Source organism: Panthera onca, chromosome A3, assembly GCF_046562875.1.
Source record: "Panthera onca isolate mPanOnc1 chromosome A3, mPanOnc1 haplotype 2, whole genome shotgun sequence".
Lineage (NCBI taxonomy): Eukaryota > Metazoa > Chordata > Mammalia > Carnivora > Felidae > Panthera > Panthera onca.
In genome coordinates, this window is record NC_138341.1 from 131709198 (window position 1) to 131721834 (window position 12637).

Below are 12637 nucleotides of genomic sequence, written 5' to 3' on the forward strand. Positions count from 1 at the left end.
CATCCGTGAGTGAGAGCCCAACGGGAAAGCAATGAGCTCCTTCAGTGGCGACCATTGGCAGAAAAGCAGCTGGGGGCCATTTTGTCAAGAAGTACTCCTTTGGAGAAAAACAAAAAACAAAAAAGGCATACAGGTGCACGCCAGTGTCCTCATAATAAACTATAACAAAGGTGGCAATTAAGTTCCATTAGGGGCAGACAGCTTTAAATTAGATAATGTATTCAGAAAGCATTCTATAAACTGCGGAGTGTGAGAATGTGAAGCATTATTATTATTATCCTTATTTCTGCAAAATTGCCCGGATTGCTATGCCTGCCAAGGCCAGTTAAAGGGCCAGGGGATAGAGAAGACCAAATGAGTAGCTCTCTGGGGAGAGGAGACAGAGGCGAAAGGGTTAAGCTCCCCAGAACACCAATGTATGCAAAGGGTTAGATCCCAACCGGTTTTCAGGCCAGCGCTAAGATCTGAATTACAAATTTACAGAATTTGCTGCTCAGTAATTTTTTTTTTCCTCCCCTAATGGAGCCTGTTAATTTCCAGTCGGCCACTTTGTGTTCACTGATGGCATGAGGAAGGTCTAGCATGCGGAGACGTATTTCTACTCCCCGCGCGGACCCCCTTTTAAGAAGTCTTCAAAAGGGACATGCAGAGGATGCTTAAAACCCACCCTTATCATTCTTGCCATTCTGCAAAGTGCATGCCCTGCGTCTGCGGCTTGGGTGAGTTAATAATTGAAATCATCTTCCTTTCCAAAATTGTCTTTAAAGTAGGAAGGCTAGCTGATTTACCTTTTTGTGGCTTAAGATCCACGTGGGACTATTTGGCCTAAGAAGTGGCGTTTGTCAGGTCCGGATTGTAGAAATCTGTTCCCTTCTGGGGGTGGGGGGGCAGTCGGAGAAGGAGCCAGCGGGACACAGATTCCAGTCTCTTGGAGTCTGATTTAATGGGGCTCCATTGCCATTGCCTCTGGACTGTTTGCAAGCAAACAAGGACAGTCCGGCTCAAGCGTGTGCGTGTGCGTGTGCGTGTTGAAATCCTGGGTAGCTTGCTCCAAGAAAAGAGCAGGGGGAATGCAACAAAAACCGAAGAACTTAACTTTCTTTCTCTTTTCCCTCCGTTTTTGGCATTTCTTTAGGCAGGCCTCCCCTCCCCTAGATGATGAATTCGTGAGGGACCTCACGGGCTGCTGAGAACAAGCACGCTTTTGAATGAACTCTTTTACGGATATCAGTCCAAAAGTCACCATCAGCTGCAACTGAAAAGCAGAGTGGGTTTTGTTTTTGTTTTTGTTTGGTTTTTGTTTTTGTTTTTTCCCCCAGTGGCGGCCATTTCGGCTCAAAAGCTCAGTTCTTGGAAGGGCCACTTCCTCTTGACACTGGAGAAGACACACCTCCCTGTGCACCTAAAAATAAAAAGTAAATAAATAAATGAGTTTGTAAATTTTTAACGAGGTCCCTCCGGCCCCTCCTGCAGGCCATAATTCCCTTTCAGTTTCAGAGAGTGTGTTTCGCGTCTCGACGTGCACAGCTCTGCCTTCCAAGTGGCCCTTCTGGGCTCCGCAGTTTGAGGAACTTGGGTCCCTCAAGGCTCTTTGAGACCCGAGAGCCTTCTCCTGAGCTCATCTGGGGAGTCTCTGCTCTTTTTCACAGGAGTTCAGCGGGAGGCATGGAAATTAGTATTGTCTGTAAACGCACCAGGAATGAGCTCCCAACTAAAAAACAAAACAAAATACACCACACAAACCACACACACACACACACACACACAGCAAACCCTCAAAACTCAAAAATGGGGTTTTAACGCACTTCTGAGGCTACTACTAGATTTCAAATCTCCCAAATAAGTCATTTTCCGAGTCTACTCTGGCTTCAGTTTTCTTGCCTTTTAAAAATGACAATAACAAAAAAACCAAAGCAATTTCATTAAAAGATTGCTCTCTCTTTTTTTTTTTGGCCAGGATGATATGAAACTGTTACAGAAAGTGTTGGGTTTGCAGAGAGGTTCTCAGCAAAGAACTCATTTAAGATTTTTTTTTAAATCCAGGGAGGTGGGGGGGATGGGAGGAGGGCTCCTTCTGCATTAGTGACTCAGCCCTGCCTGGGGGCATTTCTCATCAGGGCAAAAAGCCCCTGTGCCCAGCGAGGTGAAACTTGCAAATGAAACTGTCACCTTTCTCAATGGATGACTATGGCCCAGAGCTCACCAAAGGTCACACTAGGCGCCCCCCCTGGCGTTTGGGGACAAAGGAATAAACAGCTGCCTGGCCCTGTGTTCTATGATGATGTTGGTGGAGGAAAGTCACCCAGCCAGTAAGGGCTTCCCCAAAGGACTTTTTCCCGATTTGCGCCAAGTTAAGCATTCAGACAGGAGGCGGCATGAGGTCATTCTCAACCGGGTGAGTCACAGACACTGATCTCCAGGTTGGAGCAGCAGATCCGAAGAGGCTAAAGGGAAAGCTGCAAGGAAAAGACCTCTGATCTTTATTTGAAACCTAGCAATGGGCATCCACGCTGACAGCTAGCTGGCCACAGCAGCAGCCGACGCCACGCCCTCCCCCCCATCTGCTTTTTTAGAGATACCATTTTTTTCCTGAATGCATTTTCCAAGTGCCTTGTTTTTTTTTCTTTTTTTTTTTTGGCCAAAGCAATGGTTTTATTTTCCTAATGTAAGACTTGTCAGAAGAGCATATTCAATGTTTACTTCAGATCAACGCGTGACGGCTTTGCACAAGCCAGCGCGTATGTGCGAATCTGTGTTTGCTACACGTGCCTGTTTGTATGTGTGATTATGGATATGTTCATGAATTTATTCCTGTATGTAATATAGAAGTATGAATGCGTGCATGCATTTGTGCATTTCTGCATATAAAGTATGTTTATATGTATGGACGTGTCCCTACGTGGGAATGAACACATATCTGAATATCATGTGCATATCTGTAATGGACTCTGCCCAGCCCCTCTCCTCTAGCTGTTATGGGATCCCAGCTTCTCAGCTTAGTGGGAGCACCGGGCCTGTCCCACCGCTTCCCAGGGTGGCCCGTGACTCATCAACAAGGGTACAAAGGCTGACCCCCTTGGCTCAAGATAGAACCCAACTGCAGTGTGCAATTCTGGCTCCAGAGCCCCCTGAGGGATCAGGATGGAACTCATCTCCAGCTGAGACCAATCCTTGCTCAGCTCCCTCCCCTGCCCTGTTGTTCACTTCCTCTCCCTCCCCCCTCCTGGTTCTCCCTGGACCAGAAGCATGTCACATGCTTCTGAATCCCTATCTCAGGCTCTACTCCAGGCAGCCTGGCCTAAGGCAGGACTTTTATGTAAGTGGGAGTGTGTGCATGAAATATATGTGTGTACACATTTGCATGTGTACGTGCCCATATACAAGGGGAAAAATCTAGAAGCATCTGCGAAGGAAAACAAAATGGAGGAAGAGCACTGATTTCATGCTGTGGAAGATGAAGGTGTCTCAGAGAGGACAAGAGACCTGCTTTAAAAGTTGAAAATTAAAAGATGCTTTAGATGTAAATGTATTTTTTTTATTAAATCAGAAAAAGAAAGGTACAGTATACATGATATCAATCAATCATATGCTACTTTGAATTACATTTTAATAGACTCATGGTCCTATTTACTCCTCTGTACACGTATTAAAAAAAAAAAAACCTCGGGTATTTGAATAATCTTCTGGAAATTTTTTATTAATTGGGGTTATGGGGAGGGTTTTATCGGAGCACATCCTGAAACATTAGGAAATTACAGACAGACTTTGAGATAAGTGTCAGACAGAACAGATGAAGGAAGTCCCTCAGCCATCTGAGAAGCATTAATAATGTAAGATGCGGAGACCAAATCTTTGCTAGTACAGGACGCAGGATTAAAACAGAGACCTCGGTGCCCCCTTGTGTCGCAAAGTAAACTTGCAACTTCATTTATTTTGTGCCTTTTTTTTTTTTTCCCCTGAAGTTGTAATCCTTGCCCTCATCACTGAGCACAGCCGTCTTCCCAAATCATTTCAAACCCTCTGCGGTCAATCTTTTCCCTCTCATCAATAACTTTCAAGGACCCTATTCGAAAAGCGACTCGTATTCATTCCTTTTCCATTCCCCACACATTCCATTTCAGGAAATTGGCAACCTCCCGGCACAGAGCCCATGTTGTCCCTCCTCCAAATGTGAACTTAACCGGATTTTTGTCTCTCCTCTTGGAGCTCAGAAGAGGAGCCTGCATGTACTACAGAACTTAATTCCCTCTGCAACTTACTCACCACTGCCACGTTTCGTAACTTCGCCAGGATGCATTCCTCCGCCCCCTCCGCTCTCTGCTTGGCAACCTTCAACTCTTCTGACCTAACCGGTTAACCTGCTAAACCATCTTTATGGTCATTTACCGGAAAAGATTGGACCCGAGACGTAAATAATACACCTCAATATACAACAGCTCAGGCTTAATTTGTAGGCAGAATTTCATTTGATGGCCACGAGAAGAAGACTATGTACATGGAGTGGGCTGGGGGAGGAAACGGAGTAGGGAGAAGACATCTTGGTGCAGGACAACTTGGTGGGAACTGTAGTAATTTGTTTACTTGGTTTTACCAGCTGGTCCGATGGATACAGGGTCTGTCTGCACTTGAGCGTCCAACATCCGCTTTGGTCCCTGGAGAAAAATAGAAAGAAGTTGCACCCTAATGAAAGGCTGAACCATCAAGGGCAACGACTGCCGTCTCTTTAGCGCTTACTCTGTGCCAGGTGTTGAGCTAAACAAATGCACTTTTTTCATGAGTGGTGGATAAAAGAATGGCCACCAGTCAGATGTTGCAGTGCAATGCCCAGTTATAGTCTTTCTAGCATTGCGAAATCTTGGAGAAATTACTTAACTCTTTTTTTTTCATTTAGTTTTTAAGTAATCTCTGTACCCAGTGGGGCTCGAGTTCACCACCTTGAGATCAAGAGTTGTGTTCTCTCCCGCCTAAGCCAGACAGGCTCCCCTTATCTACCTCTGTAAACTCAGCTTCTCCATCTTTAAAATGGGGACAATACAATGTCTCAGAGGGTTGCTCCAAGATAAAGTGAGTTCATACCTGTGAGGTACTTAGAACACTACCTGCGCTGTGAAGAATGCTTCACAGTTGTGTCTTGCTTTAGTTACCCCGTCCGATCACTTGTGAAACACGTTGCCCTGCTTAACTTTTTATGAAACATAATCACCGTCTGAAATGATCTTATTATCTATGCCCTGATATCTGTCTCCTCCACCTGAATGGAATAAACTCTGAGTCAAGTATCATTATTACTATTGCTATTATTATTATTTTACCTTTTCTGCCCAGTATAATGTATATACAATAAAATCAACCTTTTTGTGTACAGTTCTGTGAGCCTTGACCAACCCAAGTAGTCATGTCACCACCACCAAAATCAAGATATAGCGTAGTGCAACCACTCCCCAGATCCCCTTTGAGTCTCTTTGGAGTCAACCCCTGGCCCCAACCCCCAGACCCTGGCAACCACTGATCTGTCTCCATCCCTAGAATTTTGCTTTTCCAGGACATCATATCAACAGAATCAGAGTACATAGCCTTTGAGTCCAGATTCTGTCATATAGCATAATGGATTTGCGATTCATCCATGTTGCTGCATATATAAGGGGTATTTTATTGTTGGTCCTGTTTTACAGTATATGTAGTATAGGCCAATGATAGTGTAATATAGGATAGTATATATATTTCAGTAAGGTGTGTATATGTGTGTGTGTGTATATATACATTTATATGAGATAGTGTGATATAGCAAAGTATATATAGTTGTATAGTACAGTGTAATATAGTATAGTATAATACATACTATAAATAATAGTATAATAAAGTATATATAGTATAGTATATATACATAGTACAAGCTAGTATTATGTAATATAGGATGGCATAATATAGGATGGTGTATATTGTAGAGTATGCATATAATGAAATCTAGCGTATTAAATGTAGCATGGCATATTATAGTATAGCATAGTACAAATAGTATAGTATATATTATATAATACAGATGATATATATATATAGGGTAATATAATACAATAAATATAGTATGGTATAGTGTATGTAGCACAGTGTAGTATGCAATAGCATATATACTACAGTATAGTATAATATTGGGTAGAATAGTATAATATGCTATTATAAAGCATATTTATATATGTATATAGCCTAGTATATGTATATAGCCTAGTAATACACATAGTATCATGTCGTATAATGTAGTATAGTAGAGCATACACAGTCTAGGATAAGATAGTACAACACACAGTGTAGGACAATAGTGTAATGGTATCGTGAATATAGCATGGCTTACTAATATAGCATGGCTTAGTACAGTACAACACATAGGATGTACACAGGGTGCGTATATGGTGCGTATACAGTACAACGTACTGCGGTATATGTTGCATAGTGTAATGCAGAGTAGTACAGTGGAAAGCATGTTCTGTAGAGAATGCAGTGTAGTGCAGTTTACCGCTGGCATCAGATCGCTGGGTTTTGAAGTCCAGATCGGCCACTTCCTGACTGCTTGACTTTGGTCAAGTTGCCTTAACCCCGTGCACCTCAAGTTTACCAGCGGAGCTTCGCAGGGAGGCCCGTGCAGAGGAGATGTGAGCGTATGCGAAGTGCTGTCGCACAGTAGGTGCTCTAAAAGAGTTACTGTGATTGCTTTTTGTTGGATTCGTTCATTCACGGGACAGCTCTCTGCAATACGCCGTGTCCGTCTGGGAAGACGAAGAGGAGAGGCCAACACGGAGTAGTGAAAGTTGGGACTCAAAGCTCGAGGACGGCTCCGTCCCTCTCAGGTTCCTGACCTCTGATCAATCCCTTGTCTGTGAGCCTGTTGTCTCATTCGTGAGGTCACCCTGGTCCTCCCAGCATCCTCTGGAGCTGACCCCATCATCACTGTCATTATCAACTCAAAGGGGAGAGCTCAGTGAGCTCAAGTCACTCGTTTTCCACCAGGAAGTGGTGGACCCGAGCTCTGTGTCCCGTGTGCCCGAGTCCTGAGCTCGTGTCCTGCACTCTAGGTGGCTCCCAGCCAGGCCGTCTGCCTTGCACCGTGAACACCTAACTCACAAAGTTGCTGGACACTTGGTGGCCTCTCACTCACCTGCATCTTTACAGCCTAGGGAGGGGCTGACTGAAGAAGAATCATAATAATCATCGTAAGAATAAAAATCGCTGTTCCCCCCTGACAAATTACAACATCCCAGGGATGGTTCTAAGGTTGCCATATCTGATCTCATTTCATTCGGGCTAACTCTGTGACCGAATCGGCCCATTGATAAGGGACCTGAAACTCAGGAAGGCGACTTGTCCAAGGTCACGTGGCCACTGAGTGGTAGAGCTGGGTGCAAATCCAGGGACGAGCTTCTCGAGGGCTGGACTTAGGCTGGCCCTGGGGAAAATGATCCCTTCCGTCCCCACGTCACCCAGCATGCCCTCCGTTGTGCTGCTGTCTGTCCTGGTTCACACAGGCCTCCCCCCTGACACTCAGCCTTAGCCTCCAGAGGTCCTATTCCTTCAGGTACTGAGGGTCTTTTTAAATTTTTTTATTAGATTTTTTTTAAGTTTATTTATTTTGAGAGAGAGAGAGAGAGAGCACGTGCAGAGGAGGGACAGAGAGAGAGGGAGACAGAGAATCCCAAGCGGGGCCCGTGCTGTCAGTGCAGAGCCCGGTGTGGGGCTCAAACTCATGAACTGTGAGATCATGACCGGAGCCAAAATCAAGAGTCAGATGCTTAACCACCTGAGCGCCCCGGGCGCCCCAGTGCTGAGGGTCTTGATGGGCTGAGTCTATCAAACTCAGCTCGCTAAGTGGCTGTCTTGAGCTGAACTTGGCTTGTAAATGGGTTATGACAAACAGATTTTCTTCTTTTAGGTTTTAAGTTAAATGCTGACATTTAAAGATTAATGCTTTGGAGCACGTGGGTGGCTCGGTCGGTGGCCCGTCTGACTTTGGCTCAGGTCATGATCTCCTGGTTTGTGAGTCTGAGCCCCACGTCGGACTCTCTGCTCTCAGCACAGAGCCCACTTCAGATCCTCTGTCCGCCCCCCCACCGCCCTTCCCCAACTAGTGTTCTCTCTCGCTCAAAAACTAAGTAAAAAACATTAAAAAAAATAAAAATGAAATGTTTCACATTACCATCCGCACTTTTGTTCTTCTCTCTTGAAAAGCGAGAAGACCTGCCATATTGGACCCATAAACCTGCAAGGCGATAAATGACTGGGACCGAGGGGCGGTGCCCCCTTTTAGATGGGGCACCTGCTTTTCCAGTTGCCACAGACCCCTCCCAGGTCTCTTCGCTCACATACGTTCCCCCTCTGGCCGCCTCAGGCATGGACTTTGGCGATCAGAGCCCCTGGAGGCCACCTTTGTCCTGCCTGGTGTATCAGGACGGTGCTTCACGGTTTACAACCAGCCGAACCAAATCCACTGCCACCGGGTCCCTCTCAGCAGCCCGGTGAGGAGGGGCAGTGATTAGTAACCAGTCTTACAGATGTGCAAACCGGCTCCAAGTTAAGCCAGGGCCAGCTTATGTAGCAGCGGACTGGCCACCTGGACTGGGAATCCGGACCTCAGATCACCTGTCGTCCAGGCTCCATCCCGCGCACCACTGCTCTTTCCAAGCCCTGGGCGGAGTAACGGAGCTAATTGTCACAAGCCTCAGTTCAGCCTGTGCCCAGGGGAGACGGGCAACGATGACAGGTAGGGGCCCCTGGGGAACGAAGAGCGGGCCTTGCTTTCTTTCCAATCCCCACCGCCTCCTCTGTAAGACGTGCAGATGGGACGGCACAGAATCTTCTAACGCTACATAAAGGTGTCTCAGGGGCTCCCACAGGGGCAGAGATGGGGGGGCCACCAGCTAGGGGGTTCTTGGGCAAGACGGTGTGGGGAGCCCACTCCCCCTGCAATCGGGGCTCCGTGTTGGTCAAGTAGATGTGTTTCTATGTCCACACGTATGTGTGTATACACCCACATGCACACGCACGCACACGCGTGAAGGTTCTCAGTTGCTTTGTGAACGAAGTCCCTCTGCTCAAAAACCAAATGCTTGCAAACAGCTGCACCTGCCGAGTTCTAAAGGCTTCCTTCCAGTTCTTTTCAGACGTCGCATGAACTGCTCAGGAGGCTGCTCCCTGTTAGAATTCAGGCAGCATGCTGGAGGAGGGGGAAGGAAGGAGCCGAGCAGAGACCACCTCGCTGGGAGGGCACAGAGCGAGCAGGGATTGGCTGGCGGTGAACTTGGGGAACTGACTGGGGCAGATGGTCTTGGGGAGGGAGAGAGAGAGGTGGCAGTGAACGGAGGGAGAAGGGAATGCAGGGAAAGGAGTCCTGGGGGGGGTTTAAGGTGAGAGCCACGTGGGCTGATGTCCCCCCTTTGCTGGGGGTTAAGCTCCAGTCCACACGGAAGGTCCCATAAAACTTGCCAGGGAGATGAGAGCGTCTACTACAGAACTCCTGCTTCGTGCCAGGTGCTGGATCCAGTAGGGTGTGTGCATGTGTGTGTGTGCGTCTGTGTGTGTATTTACGTTTATTTATTTATTTTGAGAGAGACAGAGTGCACGAGCGGGGGAGGGCCAGAGACAGAGGGAGAGAGAGGATCCCAGGCAGGCTCCACACAGTCAGCACAGAGCCCAACGCGGGGCTCAAACCCACCAACTGTGAGACCATGACCTGAGCCGAGATCGAGAGTGGGACTGACTGAGCCACCCAGGCGCCCCCCGTAGGGCATATATGCATTTGATTCTCATGGGAACCCTCAAATGGTAGCTGTAATCATCACCTCAGTTTTGCTTAAGGGACACCGGAGGCTCTGAGGGGTTACGTGATTAGCCCAAGGTCACACAGCCAGGTAGGAAGTGGTAGGTCTAGGACTCGAGTAAGTGAAGCTGCCTGTCTTCACGGCACAGACTCCTCGGCACCGTTCTGTCCTTTCTACTGTCCTACGTGGCACCATTGGCACTTTGGGCTGGATACCTCTTTGTCATGGAGGGCTGTTCTGTGCACTATGGGACATTTAGCAAGGTCCCTGGTCTCTACCCACAACATCCCAATAGCACTGACTCCTAGTTGTGACGAGCAAATCGGTCTCTGATGTTGCCCAGCGTCCCCCACAAATAAAATCACTGATTCAGAACCATTGGACGAGAGCCATCCTGTCACGTCCAGGGGTGCCATGGGTAAGGGGATATGCAGAGAACACCCCCATGAGCCTCCGACCAAAACAAAGAAAAAAGAAAGAAAAGAAACCCCCCCAAAAAACCAACCAAAACCAACAAGAAAGACTGGGCCCGTGAGCTCAGAACCTTTCTAGAACAGCACCCTCCCCATGCCCTATGCCACCCTGTGCACTGTGGTTTGGCAGGGAATGGTTCAACCAGAACTTTGGGTAGTAGTCGTTTGGAAATGTCTAGAAAAGTGCAATTAGGGTTTACACTCCTCTCCAAGGAGCGAGAGCTGAGAATGGAGACAAATTTTCCAGCAAAACCACCCAAAGCACGATCAATCTTTCAGACACCCCCTCCTTTGGTGGTTGGTCTCCTTCACCTCTTAAGAACTGGAGAAGAGCTTTTCACTGGAGGCTTGGGGGTGATGGAGGGACTCTGGGCCAGGCTTCCCTTTTCCAAACAGCCCCAGAGCTTGACTTTGGGCATTGCCTCACATTGAGGTTCTATACACACACTGAGACCAGATGGAAATGTGATGGCATTTATCTTAAGACTTTAAACTTGGGGCCCGAGACACTGCATTTCTAACAGGCTTCCCACAGATGATATTTGGAGACCAAAGCTGGGCCCAGGGGAACCATCGGACTCTCCAGCCTCCATCTGTCGGAAGTCAACAATACCAACAGATATTCAGGGACCAGGGCAATCAGGAGCGATCAGTTGGTCTCGGGCACATCCTAGACCATGTCCCTACCCCCAGCTCTATCACGACATGAAGGTTACCCCAGTGAACCCCGGCCCCACGGCTACTCTCAATATTATTTCCGTGCCCTCCTCTATGGGCTCCAGCCACATTCCCGCGGGGTCTAGGTATGACTCCGCTTGTGGCTTCTGCGAATGGATGCTTGATTACCGCGCTTATCATTTGATTAACGACCTTTAGACTCTCCTTGTTTGCCAGGACTTATATAATAAAACATTTACCGGCGTCGTATTTCACTTCATCTACGCCTTCATCCGTTCAACAAACACTTACGGGGTGTCTACTATGCTCTACCCACCACGCTGCGGAGGACAGCACGTCTGCCCGTGACAGTATGGCCACTGCCCTCCCAAGGCTAACAGTCTCGGGCAGGAGACAGAGAAGAACCGAATAGACACAAATAACCCAAAGGTTAATCGATTATTGAATGTCTGGCCTCTGCTCACCCCTGTGTAGGCCTCTCTGGAAGGAAGGAGCTAATTTTTGGTCGCCTGTATATCCCCAACACCCAAGATCGGGCTCACAGCAGTTTCCTGGTTTAAACACTTCGGGTCTCCCTTTGGCCACAGACCAACCCTGGTGCTCCTTATCACCACCCGTGCCTGCCTCCTATGCTCTCTTCCAGCCAGACTGAACTTCGCTTCCGTGCTGTCTCTCCAGCACCCCCACGCACCTGCTGTTCCATAGGCAGGAACACACTGCGCCTTCAGACCTCCCCTTGCCTCCTCCTGCACAGGCTAATTTGAGGCCCCACCTTAGAGCTCACCTCTTCTGAGAAGCCTTCCCCGATACTCCTTTCAACCCCAGGGCAGGGCCACATCCTCATGCTCAGGTTCCCTTCACCTCCTGGCTCTCCCTGCACTCAGTACCCCCGCCCCCATCAATCCACACCCTGCAGGTGGGTGATGTCTGTGTCCACCTCGCTCTGCGTGCCTAGCACAGCACCTGGCACATAGAAGGTGCCCCGTCAGTATTTGTGGGGCCAATGTCCAAGCCAGTCCCTCCCTGAAGGCGGGCACCACACTTCCGGCCCAAGATCCCAGAAAGAAGAGTCGCACAATCCACCTACCAGGCCCTTAAAGAAGCCGCCGAGGGACTGTCGCCGCTTCTCCGGTCTCTTCTGGGACTTGTCCCCGTTCTGCAGTGAGTTCACCTCCACCACGGCCGGCTCCACACACTGGGCGGGCTCTTTGGCGTCCTGCTTGTTGTTCTTCTGCTTGTTCCCCTCAGCCGCCACCTTCTTGTCTTTGGAGGAACCCTCCTTGCCCTTCTGGCCCGCCCCTGCCGGCTCCGGCTCCGGGGGCGTGATGACCTTCTCCGCGGAGTCCGATGTCTACAGCAAGTTCAAACAAAACGCATATTTAGTAGCTGCAAGACAAGTCTCCATAGCAGGTGAATAAACGTGTCAAAACGGAGGTGTTCAAGTGTTGGAGGGTGTCTACTTTTTCATGCATCCTGGACGAGATGGGGGAAAAAATTAAGAAAAAATGTGCGAATCCTCATTATGGTTCAAGGTCACAGTAGGGGATGTTTATTTGTTTATCTAATAATTCACTCACTAATTTATGCTTTCCCAGCCAGTATTCTTTCCTCCCTCTCCTGGGACTACAACTTGCGTTTTCCTTGGGGAACCAGGATTCCCTTTCCTCTCTTTCATGTCAGACA

At 48.1% G+C, this 12637-nt stretch overlaps 1 protein-coding gene across 12 annotated transcripts in view; it reads right to left on the reverse strand.

The window, feature by feature from the left end:
* Positions 1-685: 685 nt before the first annotated feature.
* BCAS1 (brain enriched myelin associated protein 1) overlaps positions 686-12637 on the reverse strand; it is a 104768-nt gene continuing 92816 nt past the window's right edge. For 6 of the 12 annotated variants that reach the window (XM_078443935.2, XM_078443934.2, XM_078443932.2 and 3 more), the window contains 3 exons: positions 12042-12305; positions 4582-4652; positions 714-1402 (listed from right to left, as the gene is read on the reverse strand). In XM_078443935.2, the coding sequence (XP_078300061.2) occupies positions 1336-1402; positions 4582-4652; positions 12042-12305 (402 nt within the window). In that variant the 3' untranslated portion in view covers positions 714-1335. Of the gene's footprint in view, positions 1403-3513; positions 4653-12041; positions 12306-12637 lie in introns of those variants that run through there. The other 6 variants (XM_078443940.2, XM_078443937.2, XM_078443933.2 and 3 more) reach the window with 2 other exon arrangements.